Below are 20,075 nucleotides of genomic sequence, written 5' to 3'. Positions count from 1 at the left end.
TCGGATGGAATCCATCCGCATGGTAGTACCTTTACTTCATCAAGGAGATTTTCTGGCTTCTACCGATCTCAAGAACGCTTACCTTCATATTCCAATATATGTCGGGCATCAGCGTTTTCTTTGTTTTGCTGTGGGCGAGAAGCACAATCAATTTGTGGCGTTACCTTTTGGTCTCGCCTCAGCTCCTCTGGTGTTCACAAAGGTTTTGGCCCCAGTTCTGGCCCTGCTATGGCAGAAAGGGATTGCGGCACTGGGTTATTTGCATGATCTGCTGTTAAGTGCAGAGTCTTCCTCGGCTCTAGAAGCCAACTTGGACATTACTGTGCAAACTCTACAGATTTGGATGGACACTAAATTTTCAGAAATCGACTTCGTCCACCAGGCTGGACTACTTGGGTCTGACACTGGCCTCAGTGTCAGCCTGGGTGTTTCTTCCTCAGGCGAAACTTCTGAAGCTACAGAATGCGGTTCAGCTCCTGTTGTCCAATCCTCGGTCATCACTCAGGACTTGCATGCAAATGCTTGGTCTGATGGTTTCCACCTTCGAGGCAGTTCCGTTTGCGCAGTTCCACACCAGACCTCTGCAAAGAGAAATTGTGACCAAATGGAACAAGGATCTGCTGTCATTGGACAATCTAATTCTGTTGAGTCAGGGTTCGAGGGAGTCTCTTCTATGGTGGGTCCGCTCCCCCGGCCCTGCGTCTGGGGAAAATCCCTCCTTCCCCTGTATTGGACTGTAATCACCACGGATGCCAGTCTGTGTCCGAATGGGGAGGTGTCTTGGGAGTGTGTGTTGGCCTGAGGTGTCTAGACTCGGGAGGAGTCCAGACTGCTGATCAACATGCTGGAAATTCCGGCGATCAGGCTTTGTCTGTGGGTGGACGAATCGTCTACAGGGACGTCCTGTGCGGATACAATCGGACAATGCTACAGCTGGTGGCATATGTCAATCATCAAGGGTGCACAAAGAGTGCCCTGGTGGCCCAGGAAGTGGCTGGTATCTTGAGGTGGGCAGAACTATATGTTCCAGCCCTCTCTGCTGTGCATATTCCAGGGGGAGAGAATTGGCAAGTGGACTATCTCAGTCGGCAGACGTTGGATCCGGGAGAATGGACTCTTCACTCGGAAGTATTTAATCAACTGTGTCTTCGGTGGGGGACCCCCAATGTGGACCTGCTGGCCTCTAGTCTCAATAGGAAGGTGCAGAGGTTTGTGTCAAGGTCTCGGGATCCTGTGGTCGATGCCGCAGATGCCCTGATGGCCCCTTGGGGGTCAGTATCATCTGATTTATGCCTTTCCTCCAATACATCTTCTGTCAAGACTGCTACACAGAATTGAGGTAGAAGGGTTTTAGTCATTCTGGTGGCACAAGACTGGCCTCGCCGGTCTTGGTACACAAGCCTGGTAAGACAGGTAGCAGATGTCCCTTGGAATCTTCCTCTCAGGGGAGATTTTCTGTCTAGGGGACCAATCACCCATCCTGCTTTAGGGTCGCTGGCTTTAACGGCCTGGCTTTTAAAAGCCAGGTGCTCAAGGACAGAGGGCTGTCTGAGTCAGTGATTCCTACATTGGTAAAAACTAAGAAATCTACTTCCAGGAAGGTTTATCATAGAGTTTGGAAGGCGTACATTACTTGGTGTGAGTCTGGGGGGGGGGGGGGGTTTCTCCCCGCTCCTTTTCTGTGTCTTGCTTGTTGGAGTTTCTACAATTAGGTGTAGAACAACGTTTGGCTCTGGGCACCATCAAGGGCGAGATTTCCACCTTGGCTGGTTTTTTTTTTTCCCCAAAGGCCATTAGCGGCCAAGTCCTTGGTTCACACTTTTGTGCAGTTCACCATCTGGTGCCTCCGTGGGATCTTAATTTCGTGCTGTTAGTGCTTCAAAAGCCTCCTTTTAAGAATATTCAAGAACTTCCTCTGCTTACTCTGTCGCAGAAGGTGGCTTTCTTAGTAGCTATTACTTCCACGCGTCGGGTGTCGGAGTTGGCTGCGTTGTCCTGTCGGTCACCTTACCTGATGATTCATAGGGACAAAGTGGTGTTGCGATCCTGCCAGGTGTTCCTTCCCAAGGTTGTCTCAGGGTTTCATTTAAATGAGGATATTGTGTTACCGTCCCTGTCCTAAGCCGATACATCCTAAAGAGATTGCCTTACATTCCTTGGATGTGGTGAGGGCTATTCGGGTGTACCTGGCGGTGACTGAACCGATTTGAAAATCCAACTCCTTATTTGTTCTTTCAGATGGACCTTGTAAGGGACAGGCCACATCTGCTGCGACCATTTCCAGGTGGATCAGGCAGACTGTGGTGCAGTCCTATTCCATTAAGGCAGGGTTCGACAAACCCCGGTCGCCAGGTCGCCATGGCGACCAGAAACCGCGTCCTGGCTCCTGATTTGCGGCCAGCCCACTCTCTGCAACTCCTGACTGACTGCCCGGACACGTAGCTCAGAGTGTCAGGCAGCCGATGCTTCGCTCTCCCCCCTCCCTGGTCTCCGTGTTTTCCCTGGAGCCGTGCAGTAATCTGAAGTCCGGCTGTGTGTAACATGAGAGGGGAGGGGGCGGGCCTCCTCTCCTCTGCCAGAGCACAGTCCGGAATGGCTGCTCTCTGAGCTCTCTTCTGCTGCCCGTAGCGTCCTTATCAGGCTGGTCTTCCTCCCCCCAGGGACCACAGCGGGAGTTCAGACCTTGGAGAAGAGTGAGGAGGAGGAGGGGGACCCGGCAGCCTGTGTGCCCTTTACCTGACCTAGCAGGCAGACTGTCACAGTAACTTCTATGAGGGAGGGGGGGGAGAGTTCTGGTGGAGGATAGAGCACGGGGGCTGCCTGTGTGTGTGTTCATGTTTCCATGCTGTGACACACTGAGCCGCTGTTCTAATAGTGCAAAGTTGTTTAAGGTGTGCTGTGAGGTGGAGGAGGGGAGATGAGGCTGGCATGCTTTAAAATTATCTTTTTATGTCCTCTGATAAAGCCCTGTGTATTATCAACAATCACCACAGGGGGACACACAGGCAGGAAGTAGCTGCAAAGAGGCAACAGAAGATCAGCAGCGCTGGAATACTTCTTTCATCCTTTTCTGTGTTTGTTTTATTTAAAATGTCACAAAGGCTTTATTTAGATGTGCAGTTGGGTGCTGTAAAGACATGTTTTTGCCACCCACCAACAGCCACCCTTAAAGCGGAGTTCCACCCTGGATTTTTTTTTTTTTTTTTTTTAATACCCCCGGGACAGTCAGGGCTAGTGCATTCCACAATGGCTAGCCTCTGATCTGTCCCGGGTTGCACTTACCTGTTAGGACAAATACTTACCTTGCAAACGTCTTGTCCAGCGCTGCCATCTCAGATGTGGGCAGCTTGAAGCCAGCGAGATCCTCTTCTGCGTCCTCTTCCGCCTTCTTTGGTCCCACGATGCTCTGCGCCGGCCCCGACGTCACTTCCGGGTCGCGCGCATCATCCCTCTACAGCTTCTGGGCATGCCCAGAAGCTGTTTAGAAGGGGATGACGCGCGCGACCCGGAAGTGACGTCGGGGCCGGTGCAGGCGCAATGATTCCTGGGAGCTATGACGTTCAGCTCCCAGGAATCATTGCAGAGCCAGGAAGTGACGACGGGCCGCGGCCGAGGAAGGAGGAAGAAGGAAGTAAGGTAAGTATTTTTTCTTCGCTACGAGGTAAGTAAAAAAAAAAAAAAATATGCGATTATCCATTTCTTTTTCAGGTGACCCGGAGCGAGAAGATGGAGGTAAGTATAAAAATAGGGTGGAACTCCACTTTAAGCTACAATAGGCAGCAGATGAGGGTATTTTACATGCCGCAGTCATGATGCATTAGCATAAAAAGGAGTTTCCCCTATAACAGGTTTTTAATGTCATTCTTTCTGGCCAGCCCATAACCTTGACGTAATGCGTTACATTGGAGTTATTGACTGACCACTCTGCTGTAAGTGAGTTAGGGGGCGCAAATTACTTGCCCTGACAACCCACGCTACCAAAAAAAAAACTGGCTCCTAACTTTTTTAGCTGGCTCCTAGATTCATAGCAAATTTGTCGAGCCCTGCATTAAGGGTCAGGCTCCTCCTTTCCCTGTTAAAGCACATTCTACTAGGATGCTTAGGCCTCCTGGGCCCTCCGTCATCTGGTGTCAGTGGTTCAGGTTTACAAGGCTGCTACGTGGAGCTCCTGTTTTATATGTTTAGCCTTGTTGGGAATTCTGTGTATTGTTGTGTTTTTTTTCCCCACCCCTTATATTGACACTGCTTTGGGACATCCCAATGGTCTGAAGATATGGAGCTGTGTCCGTCAGGGAGTGAAATAGAAAACTGGATTTTTGTCTTTATCGCAAAATCCTTTTCTCTGACAGAACAGCACCCCCCCCCCCCCCCTCTGTTACATAGTTACATAGTTGGTGAGGTTGAATAAAGACAAAAGTCCATCCAGTTCAACCTGTGTAGATGTGTGTGGCTGTAATCATCTTGCATACCCCTGAATGTTCTGATCCTTGAGATGTACGTCTAAGAGTCTTTTGAAAGCCACCATACTACCCGCAGAAACCACCTCATGTGGTAGAGAATTCCACAATCTTGTAGCCCTAACAGTAAAGAACCCCCCACGTTGCCTGAGGTTAAAACGCTTCTCCTCTAAACGCATTGTATGCCCCCGAGTTCTCATGCAATCCCTTCGACTGAACAGCTTTTTTTCTAAGCCTAGATCCCCATTTAGATATTTAAAAATTGCTATCATTGTTCAGGCGTCTCTTCTCCAGGGAGAATAAATCAAGCGATTGCAGACGCTCCTCATAATCAAGGTCCTCCAATCCCCTAATTAGTTTAGTTGCCCTTCTCTGGACTCTCTCCAGCTCCAACACATCCCTTTTGAGGACTGGTGACCAGAACTGGACCGAATACTCCAGATGAGGTCGGACCAGAGTTTTATAAAGTGGAAGGATTATAGTCTTATCTCTGGAATACATCCCTTTCTTTATGCATGCTAATATTCTGCTAGCCTTGGCAGCTGCCGCTTGACATTGCATGCTGTTGCCTAGTCTATCATCAACCAAGACTCCCAGATCCTTCTCCATTTTTGATTCTCCCAAGGGTTCCCCTCCTAACGTGTATTGTGCTTTTATGTTTCTAGTCCCCAAGTGTAAAACCTTACATTTCTCCACGTTAAACCTCATTTGCCATGTATTTGCCCACTCCGTTATTTTGTCCAGGTCATTCTGTAGGATATCTGCTTCATGCTGTGCTGTTATTGTCCTGCCTAATTTTGTGTCATCTGCAAAAACTGATATTGAACTACTGATCCCGTCCTCAATGCTGTTTATGAATAAATTGAACAAGGTTGGTCCTAGGACTGAGCCTTGGGGGACCCCGCTTACTACCTCAGACCAGTCTGAGTACGCGCTGTTTATTACCACCCTTTGGACACGCCCTTTTAGCCAGTTCCGTATCCAAGAGCAAACCCTGCTGTCGATACCTGCAGACCTTATTTTATAAATTAAGCGCTTATGGGGAACTGTATCAAACGCCTTAGCAAAATCTAGGTACACCACATCCACTGGTCTGCCCCTATCTAGCTCACAGCTCACCTCCTCGTAGAATGTTAAGAGATTGGTTTGACAAGAACGCCCATTTGTAAACCCGTGCTGGTTACTACTGATGATGCTGTTGTCCTTAGCAAACTCTACGATATAGTCCCTTATCATCCCCTCCAGAAGTTTACATACTACTGATGTCAGACTGACAGGCCTATAATTTCCCGGTATATGCCTCTGACCCTTTTTGAATATCGGAATCACGTTAGCTTTCCTCCACTCCCCTGGTACATCTCCTGTCCTAATACTGTCCGCAAAGATCAGGAACAGTGGTCTGGATATAACCTTACTGAGTTCCTTGAGTACTCTCGGATGTACGCCATCCGGGCCTGGTGATTTGTTTGTGTTGAGTTTATCCAGCCTTTCCCTGATTTCCCCCTCTGTTAGCCATAGTGGCAAGTCCTGTGTATTACTACTGACTATACAGTCATGGTCAGTGTACCCCTCCAATTCCTGTGTAAAGACTGATGAGAAAAAAGCATTCAGTACGGTTGCTTTTTCAGTGTCCTCTGTAACCATCCTCCCATCATTGTTAATTATGTGTGCAATATGCTCTGCCCTAGTTTTTTTGCTGTTGATATACTTAAAGAATTTATTTGGGTTTTTTTTGCTATCCTCCGCTATTTGTCTCTCAAAGTCTATTTTAGCCATCTTGATTTTGTGTTTACACTTCCTATTTGCCTCCTTGTATTGGTCGAAAGCCAATACTGTGCCCTCTGATTTATATTTCCTGAAGGCCAATTTTTTTCCCCTAATAAGTTTTTTAACGCTCCGGTTTAGCCAGCCAGGTTTGGCTTTGTCCCTTCTAAATTTATTTCCCATAGGAATGCACTGCAAGATGCCTTTGCTTAATATGTTCCTAAAGCATTCCCATTTTTCCTCTGTGGTCAGGGATCCCAGGGTTCGGTCCCAGTTTACCCTTTCCATCAACAAGTACAATTTTGGAAAGTTTGCCCTTCTGAAGTTAAGGGTTCTTATGTTCCCCACTTGCCTTGCTATATTGTTATTTACGCTAAATGTGATCATCCTGTGATCGCTAGAGCCCAGGTTGTCCTGGACTCCTACCTCCGAGATTAGGTCTGGGTCATTAGTGATCAATAGATCCAGGATTGTGTTTTCTCTGGTAGGGGAGTCCACCAACTGTGACATGTAATTATCCAGTAAGGTTTCCGTGAATTGACGGCCCTTATGTGAGTGTGTAGTCCCCTCTCCCCAGTCAATGTCAGGATAATTGAAGTCCCCCAATATGATGACTGATCCTAGCTTTGCCACTTTACCCAAAAGTGCTAAAAATTCCAGCTCTACCTCCTCCCCTTGTTTAGGTGGCCTATAGCAAACCCCCACAATTACTTTTCCCTTTTCTCCTTCCCTATGGAGTTCTACCCATACGGATTCTAACTCCATACTCATCCCTTCCGTAATGTCACTCCTCTCTATCACCCTTACATTATTCTTGACGTAGAGACATACCCCTCCCCCTCTTTTTCCTACCCTATCCTTCCGGTACACTGAATACCCTTGGATATTTGCCAGCCAGTCATGTGAGGGGTCGAACCAAGTCTCCGTTATTCCCACTAGGTCTATGTCCTCCTCATGTACTAACATTTCCAACTCATCCATTTTATTAGCTAGGCTCCTGGCATTAGCATATACCCCTCTTAGTTTTACGGAAGTTAAACGTGATTGGTTATGTTTATTCCTGTTTGGTCTGCGGTTCTCCCGCACAGACCTACCAATAGACGTTGTGGACCTACTGTCGCTGCTGACCCTACAACTGCCTTCAGTCCTTTGCTCCCTCCTAACTGACTCTACTTCTGAGCCCTCCCCCCCGTCTCCTAGTTTAAAAGCTCCTCCAACTTGGTGGCCATCTTTCTCCCCAAAAGAGCTGTACCGCCCCCATTAAGGTGCAGCCCATCCTTACTAAAGAGCCGGTAGCCGACTGAGAAGTCAGCCCAGTTCTCCAGGAACCCAAACCCCTCCTTCCTACACCAGTTCCTCAGCCACTTGTTAAGTTCCCTAATCTCCTTCTGCCTCTCCTGTGTGGCTCGAGGTACAGGCAGTATTTCAGAGAAAACCACCTTGGAGGTCCTTTTCCTCAATCTATTACCTAAGTCCCTGAAATCGTTCTTAAGGATCCTCCACCTACCTTTAACTTTGTCATTAGTGCCCACATGCACCATGACCGCTGGGTCATCCCCAGCCCCGCACAACAATCTGTCTGCCAGATCTGCGATATGCCGAACGCGGGCGCCCGGTAAACAACATACTGTTCGGTTCACAAGATCTTTTTTACAGATTGCCCTCTCTGTCCTCTTGATAATTGAGTCCCCCACTACCACAACCTTTCTAACCTTTCCTGAGTTACGGCCCCCCTTCTTCCTGGAGCCGACCCCCCCCTGGCAGCTGGGGGAGGGCGCATGCTCCAGCACTGCCACCCCTGAGTTGATATCCCCCTCAACCTGCAACTCGGCAAACATGTTGGGGTCTATCAACTCAGGACTGGCCTCCCTGACACTCCTCCCCCTAACATTCCTAACAGTCACCCAGCTGCGTACCTCTGCTGCTTGCGTCTCCTCCATTCCTCCCTCCTCTATGCTGACCCCTGCCAGCGCCTGATGGGTAAAGTCCAAGCTCCTTTCCAGGTTGTAGATGCCACGCAGTCTTGTCACTGTGTTCTTTAGATCCACGATGTGGGCTTCCAGAGCAACCAGTTGCTCACATCTCGCACAGCAGTATTCGTCCTCGATTGGATCATCAAGGAACGCATACATGCCGCAAGAAGTGCACTGAGTGGCACCCCCAATCCTGTCGGACATTATTACCCACTACTCTATGGGGATAATGTTAACGACCTGCTCTTCCTTACCTACCCTACCTCTAACTTCCCTAGTACTAAACCTGGGGTACTCACCAGTCTCTAATAAACTAACCAGTCGCTAAGATACTTACCAGTCGCAAAGATAGCACAGACTCAAAGATACTCACCAGTCGCAAAGATAGCACAGAAGCAAGGATACTCACCAGTCGCAAAGATAGCACAGACGCAAAGATACTCACCAGTCGCAAAGATAGCACAGACGCAAGGATACTCACCAGTTGCAAAGATACTCACCAGTTGCAAAGATACTCACCAGTTGCAAAGAATCTCTCCCGCAAGATACTCACCAGTCGCAAAGATACTCACCAGTTGCAAAGATACTCACCAGTCGCAAAGAATCTCTCCCGCAAGATACTCACCAGTCGCAAGATACTCACCAGTCGCAAGATACTCACCAGTCGCAAGATACTCACCAGTCGCAAGATACTCACCAGTTGCAAATATACTCACCAGTTGCAAATATACTCACCAGTCGCAAGATTCGCAGAGTCAGTCGCAGAGTCAGTCGCAGTTTGCCAGTCGCAGAGCAGTCTGTCAGTCGCAGAGCAGTCTGTCAGTCGCTGAAGGTCGCAAGCAAGGTCAGTCAGTCACAGATCCCTAAGTGGTCAGTCAGTCACAGATCCCTATGGTCAGTCAGTCACAGGTCTGTTAGTCAGTCACAGATCCCTAAGTGGTCAGTCAGTCACAGATCCCTATGGTCAGTCAGTCACAGGTCTGTTAGTCAGTCACAATCCCAAGCACCGTCACAAAGAATAATGACCCAGCTGCAGAGATACTCACCAGTCGCCGCTGCTCCTCCTCCCCTGCTTCCGGGAACACTTGCCTCCTCAATACTGTGCGGTGTCCATCCTCCACCGCCGCAGCTTTCAAGTCCCGGTCCCGCCGCTCTTTGTCCCGGTCCCGCAGCCGCCGCTTACCGTCCCGGTCCCGCAGCCGCCGCTCTCTGTCCTGGTCCCCTGCACCCGCGCCGGCTTCTAGTGACCTAGTGCGGCTCCCCCGCACGTGTCACCCGGCTCTCCTCCACGCTCTCCTCCACACAGCTCTCCTCGCAGCTGCTGCTGCTTGCTCCTCCCACACTGCTTCCGTGCACTTCCTGTTTCCACCTCAGCTGTTGAGTTGTGTTATATGTTCTTCTGACACAGCTTGTTACAGACTTAAATTCTATAGCAGGAAGTGATGGTATACCCTCTGGGACTGTCCCAGGGGCGTAACCAAACAGATTTCTGCCTAGTCCTACTCCTGAAGAGAGAGCAGTGTAAAAGCCCAGTGGTCTGAAGATATGGAGCTATATCGGTCAGTGAACCTCAAAAAAAAGGATTTTATGGTAAGACAAAAATCCAGTTACTTAGATAGTGAGCTGTATTGGATTTCCGCCAAACATATTGTTTGGTGTTGCGGCCAAATCATTCATTTTTATTCTCCTCTGACCATAACACCTTTTTCCATGTGGCTCCAGAACCTACAAGATGCGTTTTGGCAGAGCTCAGTCGTGATTGCATGTGGCCTTTCTTAAGGGGTACCTTTTTTTTTTTTTTTTTGCAACTCTTACAAGCCCACATTTGTGGAGAATTTGTGTTATTGTTGTCAGATGCACACAATGACTACTCTGTCATAAATTCCTGCAACTGCTTCAGAGTTGCTGTAGGTCTCTTGCTAGCCTTTCTTACTAGTTTCCTCCTGGCTCTTTCATCCAGTTTGGAGTGGCGTCCTGATCCGGGGAGGGTCTGTGTTGTACCAAATACCTTCCACTTAGTAATAATAGACTTCACTGTGCTTCTAGGCATTTATAAAGCCTTTGAAATTCTTTTGTATCCATCGTCTGACTTATGCCTGTCAACAACTTTATCCTGGAGATCCCCGTGACAGTGCCTTGCTACCCATAGTCTATTTTTTGCTTCAGTTGCACTATCAGGGACTGAAATTCTCCAGGAAAGCTCTTTTAATGCTAAGCTAATCAAATTGACCACAGCGCTGATCAGTTAGGTCAAATGGCTTTGTGTGCCATTGAGAAAATTAGCTACACCTAATTTAAGTTTACAAGTCATTTTAAGAATGGGGGGGGGGGGTGGTACTTTTTCCAACTCAGTAATTCTGTTTTTGAATTTTTTTTTTTTTGATGTTTTGGTGTTCTATCTTTCACTTGGATGTCATAAGTTGAACTGAGTAACTACAGCTGGATAAAACAAAAAACAGTTTCTGTCTTAATTCCAGGCTGCAAAGCAACAAAACGTGATTATTTTAAAGAGTGGGGGATTCTTTTTTTATACCTACTGTATGTCCGCTGTTCAAGTGAGAGGTTTCCACCACTACTACAATTTTAAAAATCTGGTATGCAATTTATATATCATAATTTGCTATCTTGATCAAATATTCACCAATGTGATCACTCTTCAGTGGATCCTGCCACCAATCACTCTTTGCACTCACCTTAATACCCAGACCTAATATAGGTCACTGCGCACATTCCCCTTTAGGGGTTTCATTACCCGCTCAGAAATGTAGTTGCTTCTTCCGGATGTTTCCTCCAATGTGGTCAGTGGTATGGAATCACCCAAGGAATCTCTTCAGTATCCAAAACTGCTCAAAAATAATAGAAACTACAGTGTTTTACCTCTTAAAAAAAAACATGAGCTATTTATTAAAACTCTAAAATGCACTCAAAATGCTGGTGCGCTAATCAACAGTAGTGCACCACTTTAAAAACAAGTAAAGATATTTAGAGGTACATGCCCCCCTTAAGGATAAGGCTACAGCATCTCTATTAGCTTGTATCCAGCCAGCTCATTCCTGGTGCATGATGACGTCACTATGCTCCATGATGGCGCGTTTTCTAACTTCCTGTGACTTTTTCCAAAGGACATTGGAATACTAAGATATATTCCATGGGACAAATCCTGTTTCTCCAGTCTGGTCTGAAACAAAATTTTTGGCCTTGAGTACCATCAAGGGTGAAATCTCTGCCTTAGCGATTTTTTTTTTTTTTTTTTTTTCCAAAGACCCCTTGCCTCTCCCTTCTACAGGGTGTTCACATTGTTCCCCACCTTGGTAACCACCCTTCAAACTTATAAGGGACATTCTCCTGGCTACTGTCCCTCACAAGTTTTGCTTCCGTTTGTAGCTTTAACCTGTAAAAAAAAAAAAAAAAAAAGCCTTTGTGCTACACAAGGAATTCAAACTTCTCTTGAAGCCTACGTTCACATCTTGGCGTTGCTATTTACAGGCGTTTTTATGGGCGTTTTTTCAGACGTTTTACAGGCGTTTTACAGGCGTTTTTGTGCAGGCGTTTTTAGGTTAACTAGTAACCAATGGAAAAAAATAAAAACTCCTGTAATCTGCCCAAAAAGAAGCTCGTACTTTTTTTGAGCGTTGGGTGTTTTGCTTAAACCGTCAAAATGCTCAGATGTGAACAGGGACCATTGAAATGAATAGGATTTGTCTTGTTGGGCGTTTTTTGAGCTGATCCTAGAGCAGAAAAACTCCCCAAAAACGTCCCAAAACGCCTACATGTTAACTTAGCCTAATCCCTCTCTTCTTTCCACAGCGGTTTCTTCCTTTCATCCTTACCAATTGCATGCTGCATTTGTAATTTGTACAGAAATAAAAAAAAGTGCACATAATTTTCTGTAAAGAAATAAAAAAATTGCACATACCAGCATTGTGGTTTGAACTGTTTGTTCGTTTACAGCAGGCATGTCCAACCTGCGGCCCGGAACCTCAGGCAATGCGGCCCACTGCCCCCCCACAATTTTTTTTTCTGCTGGGGAGGAGGGAAGTCAGGTCGGGGGCACGGCCAAAGCAGCTTCCAACTAACGGTAGGCAGAGGCTGCCTCAGAGGGGGGAGGGGGAACATGTGCAGTGTTTCTGACTCCTACCACCATGACAACTTCAAATCACTGAAGTGGTCATGGTGGTTAGAGTGTTCCTTTATTATCGCTCAGAAGAAGTAAACCTCTGTGTGACGGATCTTTGTACCCCAGCTGGGCACATCCGCCGAAACTGTCTCCTGTCCTCCAAACGCACCCACAGCCTGCGCAGAAGCCATACCCAGCCCGTAACCTCTCAATCACGAGACAATCCACACAGGTGTTGAGGGTTAACCATGCAGAGCTTAAACTGTTTATTACATTCCAAGACATACAGTTTTACATACAGTTAGGGAAACTCCGCTTAGCCTTGCCACAGAAGGGGGGAAGGGAACATAGACCAACCAATGAGAACTGAACATTTGTACATTTGAAACAGGCAGTCTTAATACACACCCCCTGCGGAGAGATGTCTCCAACTCAGACCATTGTCTGTCATCAATCCACACACTTAGACACAGAAACAGGAGGGGGGGGATGGGGGGAGAAGGGCTGTAGCATTACATTCAAAACCCTTGGTTCTTAAATGTATACACATGCAATAAACATAATGCATACATGAAGGACAATATGCAGTGGCTGTGTTTGCCACACTGCTCCCCCAGAACCAAGCCGGCATACACAGTCTGATCCTAACGGATCGGCTTGGGGATGTCCGGGGTGTACTCACGGATCATTTGTCAATGTCTGTTTGCCTGGATAATACGTCGGCGTTGGCGTTTTGCTTCCCAGGGCAGTAGTGGATGGTAAAGTCAAAAGGCTGCAGCGCCAAACTCCAGTATCTTCTGGCCCATAGTCTGTCGGTAGGAGGCTGGCGCACAGTCCCCTCCAAAACACACAGTGACAGTGGGTTCTGTCACATTTCTCCCCTGTTAAAAACAGACTAACGAGGTTCCTGACCCTCAACTGGTCTGGACCTGCGTTAGTCACAAACTTCCACTCCAGGCAACCAGGAAAAGTAAAAGTACGGCGCTGGGGAGCAAAATTGCACATAGGGTCTCCCATGAATAAAAACAGCTGCTGCAGAGTGGGAACAGCTGTCTGCACTCCTCTGATCCAGGGCAGGGTTGCAGATATTGGGGGGAGCTGAATAATCCTCTGTCCTGATGCCAACGCTTCCGCTGGTAGGGAATGTAGGCTGGTAGGGCTATGCATTTGGGGAGAAAAAGCTACTTGCTTTTCTCCTGGTGTAGTTACCAGCCGCTGAGAAGGTATCTTGCAGGGACTGTCTCCCAGATTCTTCATCTCTGGTTCTGATGCTGGGCAGAGACCATCAGCGCTCTCTCCTGTAGCCAGCGCTTCTGCTGGGGGGATAACCACTGGGGTAGTGTCCAAGTGCTGGGGAATCGGCTCACTGAGGTCATCCCTCGGACTCCCTGGATCTAAATCTGAGGGTGGGCAGAGGCCAGCGGCACTCTGCCCTGTAGCCAGCGCTTCTGCTGGGGGGATGAACATTGGGGTAGTGTCCAATTGTTGGGGAGGAAGAATTGCTTCCTCTACTCCCAGTGGGGATATCTGCTGTTGGGAAAACAGCTCACGCAGATCCTCTCTCAGACTCTCCGAATCCAACTCTTTTTCTGATGCTGGGCAGATGCCAGGGGCACTCCACCCTGTAGCCAGTGCTTCTGCTGGGGCACCAGATGAGATACTCTGGACTTGCTGCTGATCACCATTTCCCAGCCTTCCAGCGCCGGTCTCAACTCCCCCTTCTGAGGCCTTCATGCTATTAGCTTGTCTCGCTGCCTGGGGGACCTCCGGTGCGTTTTGGCATTCTAGCGCTCGCAATGCCCTCTGTATCATCGCTGCTTCTTCCATTGCAGTTAGTACGGGAAAACGCAGGGTCACCCCTGGCCCCATTTGCTTCTCATCTTTGTGACTGTCTGCTATTTCTCTCGGACAGTCCCAGGCAACAGAAGCCATGCCAGGCTGCTGATCACCGTCAAACAGCCGCTTGTAGGCAATCTCGAGCTCCCATTCCTGCTCAATCAGGAACTCCAATTCCTCCAGGTCACACGCCTCGTCGGGGAGGTCCAGCACCTCATCTCGGAATCCAGAATGTGTTCCAGCCGCCACTCCTCATCGCTCCCAAAGTCTGGGTCTCCATACATTTTTTGATGTAGCAGCCTCGCGCCGCCATAGCCAACGCCTTCTGTCGGGCTGCCATCTGCTGTACCTGGCCACAGTTGAGCCGCGAACCACCGGAGGGCTCTGTAGCTGGCGTCCAGCCTCATTTCCTCCTGGACCAATCTGCCGAGCTCCGTCTTCCCTTCATCTCGCGGTCGTTCCCTCAGGAACACCTCTCGCGCACAGTACTGCGTCCGGTACATCTCTGTGGAGGAGGGAAGGATCTTCCCCTGATGGTGCCGCTCGTGGCTTAGCGCCTCATGCCAGAGTTGTCGGCGGATCACATCCTCCCAGCCGAGCCTGGTGTGCTCTGTCGCTGGTCCCCGATGGTGCTTCCGCATGCCTTGCAGCCTCCTCCCGAACTCCGCTCTCATGCTGGCTGGTGCCCGTATCACTCCTCGGCAGCTGCCCAGATCTTGAATCCTGGTGGTGGTTTGGATGTCCTGAGCTGCAGGAGACATCGCACCGCTGCCAACCAATGTGGCGGATCTTTGTACCCCAGCTGGGCACATCCGCCGAAACTGTCTCCTGTCCTCCAAACACACCCACAGCCTGCGCAGAAGCCATACCCAGCCCGTAACCTCTCAATCACGAGATAATCCACACAGGTGTTGAGGGTTAACCATGCAGAGCTTAAACTGTTTATTACATTCCAAGACATACAGTTTTACATACAGTTAGGGAAACTCCCCTTAGCCTTGCCACAGAAGGGGGGAAGGGAACATAGACCAACCAATGAGAACTGAACATTTGTACATTTGAAACAGGCAGTCCTAATACACACCCCCTGCGGAGAGATGTCTCCAACTCAGACCATTGTCTGTCATGAATCCACACACTTAGACACCGAAACAGGAGGGGGGGGTGGGGGGAGAAGGGCTGTAGCATTACATTCCAAGCCCTTGGTTCTTAAATGTATACACATGCAATAAACCTAATGCATACATGAAGGACAATATGCAGTGGCTGTGTTTGCCACACTCTGTATACTGATTCCATTTCATTTGATCATCCTCTAGTTGTGTTAAATCAGTGGGGGGGGGGGGGGGGGCGGCGACATTTTATTACTTACGGTATATATCTTAACTATGGTATATATATTTAATATGCGACCCGAGAAAATTTCTCTACACTCAATGTGGCCCAGAGAAGCTAAAAGGTTGGACACCCATGGTTTACAGAGACCTGCGTTTGACAGGTGTGAAGAAGCCCATATTGACTTTTCTCATCCACTGATAATAGAATAAACTTTTTTGGTCATGTCAAACCTAGAGGTCGAATGACTTGTTTTTTGGATGCATAAGGCATCTTACAACCTTGGTGGAGAAGGAACACTGATCTGCAGGTTGTACCTTTTCAGCCTTTGGTCCTTATCAGCACAGGAGTGTTGGTTCTAGTCACCATGAAATATAAAGCCGCATAGCAGTGACTTCACTAAACTTCCAGACAATTGGGTGTGCACACTCACAAAACGCTGACATGGACTGATTTCATTGAAAGGGTTAATTGTGTAGGTGTCAATAGTCCACTGTTAGTTCTGATACTAGGTTATGGAGCTAACCTTAGATGTTCAGGTAATAACCAAATTATCTTTTATTTGCTGTTATAATACAGGCAATTTTGACAGGTCATTACTGCAAAATAACTGTATAATTGTGTGCCAGTACTATAATAGTTTCATGTCAAGTTTTTTTGTGATGCCCACCTTTATTCCCCACATGCCTCTACAGAGTTTTTATTTATTTTTTCAAAAAATGATACAGGTAGGTAATTTGGGGCTTGGGAACCCACATAAGGTCCCAGGAGTAAAGTGTTGGTGTTCCTGTTGGGGTCTGTCTTTATTGGGGACAAAAAGAGAAAGGTTGTACATTCCTGGAAAAAGAAATGAAAAGTAACTGCTAAGGAGTTTTTCTCTGTTTTTTATTAGGAGTGATACCCCACAGGAAAAAGAGATTCTGAACAGCAGCGAGACTTTGTGCCAAAACCCAAGTTCTGAAAAAGACCAGGAGAGTGCTGCTGTCCTTGAGGAGCCAAAGAGGCCAGACAGAAATGAGGTATGTTCCTTCTCTAGTTTTTCATGAGATGGTGAATGGAATATACAATCGTATTTTACTTTAGACCATTTTACTGGTAACATTTCTAACTTCCCCACCATGCTTCTTCCCCAAGTGTTCTACTTGGTTGTCCACTCTCAGGTAAGCTTCCTGTACACCTATACCTTGCTTTCTGTTTTTTTGCATTCTCCCCTCATCCTGAGCCTGTAGTCTCTGTGCCGAGATCCTAGAGTCAGAATAACCGTATCCGAGCATATGTTCATCATTCAGGTGACACCTTTTAGCCCTGAGATTAAATGTATCTTTGTGAGAATACAGAACTTCTCTGGTCACAATTTACAAAGAACAAGCCAGACAGATTGTTCAGACTTTTTTTTTTTGGTATATGTTAGCTTCGGGATTCCACAGACCAGTTTGAAGAATATTACCGGCAGAAACTACGTTACCAGCAACACCTGGAGCAGAAGGAGCAACAAAGACAGCTGTACCAGCAAATGCTTTTTGAAGGGGGAGTGAACCAAACAGAGGAGGCCGAGCATCCACAGAATCTCACAGAGCAATTTCTTAATAGGTAATTTTATGATAAAATTGTTCCAAACACTCAGGTATTTAGTAAGCCATGTTTTCATCCCATAGGTTCTTAGACATTTGTTGCTGTGTTTGGCCATATATTAATGATCAGATAAAACAAAAAAAAAAAGCATTTCTATGAAGTTTGCCAGTGTCTGGATTAATATTATACTGTAATACAGAATTGAGATTGGGTGCAGTCATCATGTTTTGGCAGGGAGAGAGCTATGTTTGGGCTAACTATGTACAATTTTCAGCTATCCTATTGACGGTATAACTGCAAGGCTTTGATTGTAATACATGAATGTAAAATGTCAAAACAGCTTTTTATGTCTTTGCTGTACAAAACCATAATCATGTCAGACAGGGTTGTTTTAAAACATGTAAAGGTAGAAATGTATACATAGCATGGCATATAATGTTTAAGAGAGCACTCTAATTTTTAGAACATTTGTGTGTGCCCTAATACATTTTTGTCTTTTTATTTTTTTTTGTATTCCTTTTTAAGATCAATCAAGAAGTTAGGGGAATTGAATGTGGGGATGGAGCCTCTGAGTGAGGACATTCAACCAAAGACTAAACAGCACAATGGTCCCAGAGAAGGCAGCTCTTCAGCCACCAATGGACACACACCTCCAGTGTCGACTTCTTTGCTTAGAAATCTACAGCCTGATGGACAGAGCATCAGTACCAGTACTCCTCACAAGCTAGGAGCCACTAACCACATCCCATTCCCAGAGGAATCGCCCGTTTTTGGAAGTGTTGGGTCAGTGAAATCATGAGTCTGTTTCCAGATTTGAAATTGTGTACACAACTGTAGAAAGTGATTTTTGTCGTTTTTAAAAGACTTTTACCAACTTAAAAATTCTGGATAAACACACGGTAAAATCAAGTACTCTAAATAAACACAATAGATTATTTTATTAATTTGCAGTGTGCCATTAAACTTCCAAAAAAAAAAAAAAAGGGGGTTTACTTTTGGAAGAGTCAGTTTCCTAGCACAGCCCTCTTCCTTCTTGCATGCCATATCCTTTTCCTCTTCTGCAAGTGCTCTTTCCATCAACTCTTTACATGGTCTCTTATGTAGTTGCCAGGTAAGGAGTGAAGGAGAATTGTATAGTGTAATTTGAGTGACACCTCTGAGTCTGCTATGGCTGCTGGCTTTCTATCCAAGTTGGCAGTGCCCAGCAGGAGTCTCTGGTATTTTGAATGTCTACAAAATGGAAAGTTTTAAGGTAAATCCCAGTATCTGTTTTTGGCCAACGATTCTCTTTAATCTAAAACCGACCCTAGCAGATACATTTTACGTGTGGTAAAATTGGGAAACTGGAAGCGACAAGAATTTTTGTCTTTTTTGGTTTGGCCCAGAAACCAGCTGTTTCTGGCTTGTGAAAGCATCAATCTTGGTTTGATCAGATGCCTTTAAAGTGATTGTAAAGGTTTTTTTTTTTTTTTTTTTTTAAACATGTTATACCTACCTGCTCTGTGCAAAGGAAAATTGCTCCTGCTGCTATCCATCTATCCAATGGGGATCCAAGACAGCAGCTGGAGCTGCTGGGCTCGTGCTCATCGCTGGAACGTGCAGGTAAGAATAACGTGGGGTCTGGGGGGCAGCTGCAACCAAGAAGGTTTTTCACCTTAATGCATAGAGTGCATTAAGGTGAAAAACCTTGAGACTTTACAACTCCTTTAAGGGCAGAGGAGAGACCTGGGGGCTAATAGACTGCAGATGTCTCAGTAAAGAGTACCTGTCACTGCCCATGCTATCACAGGGGATTTTGTCCATAGCTTGTAATGGCGATAAAATCGACTGAAAAAAAAAAAAAAAAAGTGTAAAGAGACAGTATAAAAATTAAAAAAAAAATGTTAAAGCGCCCCAAACCCATCCGCTCCAATGCTTAAGCACATCATTAGGTCCCACACACATATGCAAAGGGTGTTCACACCACACATGTGAGGTATCGCCGCAAACATCGTGCGAGCAATAATGCTAGTGCTAGACCTCCTGTGTAACTCTGAACTGGTAACCTGTAGAGGCTTTTAAAGTGTTGCCTATAGAGATTTTTAGGTGCCGTAGTTTAGCACCGTGTCACGGTCTTGCGCAGTTTTAAAGCATGGCATGTAAGTACCTATTTACTCAGGATAACTTCATCCTTTATATTTAACCAAAAAAGGGGTATTGTGTTTGTTTGCACTAAAATTCATTGAAGTGCATTTTTTTTTTCGCATAAATTTGCGTTTGAAAAACCGCCGAGCAAATACTGTGACATAAAAAAAATTTCACCACCCACATTCTATTCTGATTTTACAATTTCCTTCAGATATACTAACAACTACAGTATTTCACAAAAGTGCGTACACCCCTCACATTTTTGTAAATATTTTATTATATCTTTTCATGTGACAACACTAAAGAAATTACACTTTGCTACAATGTAAAGAGTGTTCAGCTTGTATAACAGTGTACATTTGCTGTCCCCTCAAAATAACTCAACACGCAGCCATTAATGTCTATATCGCTGTTAACAAAAGTGAGTACACCCCTAAGTCAAAATGTCCAAATTGGGCCAAAAATGTGTTAATATTTTGTGTGGCCACCATTATTTTCCAGCACTGCCTTAACCCTCTTGGGCATGGAGTTCATCAGAGCTTCACAGGTTGCCACTGGAGTCCTCTTCCACTCCTCCATGACGACATCACAGAGCTGGTGGATGTTCGAGACCTTGCACTCCGCCACCTTCCATTTGAGGATGCCCCACAGATGCTCGATATGGTTTAGGTCTGGAGACATGCTTGGCCAGTCAATCACCTTTTTTTTTTCAAATATGATTTTTATTGTAAAGGTTGAACCATAAAATCAGTACAATACAGTGTAATGTAACCAAAATATGCAGAGCACGAAGGTAAACAACAAGTAAGTGGGCAGTAAGCACGCGTGAGCGTGCTGCCAGTACAAAGGTCAAGACATAAACTGAAACATCAACAGAAAGAAAATAAGAGCATC

General features: G+C 46.5%; 1 protein-coding gene across 1 annotated transcript in view; it reads left to right on the top strand.

Annotated features, from left to right (window-relative positions):
- Positions 1–20,075, top strand: part of WDR47 (WD repeat domain 47) — a 153,840-nt gene that overhangs the window by 91,605 nt on the left and 42,160 nt on the right. Inside the window, exons 6-8 of the mRNA XM_082264966.1 lie at positions 16,375–16,501; positions 16,894–17,072; positions 17,580–17,837. Of these exons, the coding sequence (XP_082121092.1) occupies positions 16,375–16,501; positions 16,894–17,072; positions 17,580–17,837 (564 nt within the window). The remainder of the gene's footprint in view (positions 1–16,374; positions 16,502–16,893; positions 17,073–17,579; positions 17,838–20,075) is intronic.

The sequence above is a fragment of the Pelophylax lessonae genome, assembly GCF_965119305.1.
Source record: "Pelophylax lessonae genome assembly, chromosome: 8".
NCBI classification, from domain to species: Eukaryota; Metazoa; Chordata; class Amphibia; order Anura; family Ranidae; genus Pelophylax; species Pelophylax lessonae.
The sequence above is the reverse complement of the archived record's forward strand: the minus strand, read 5'-3'. Positions and strand labels throughout refer to the sequence as shown.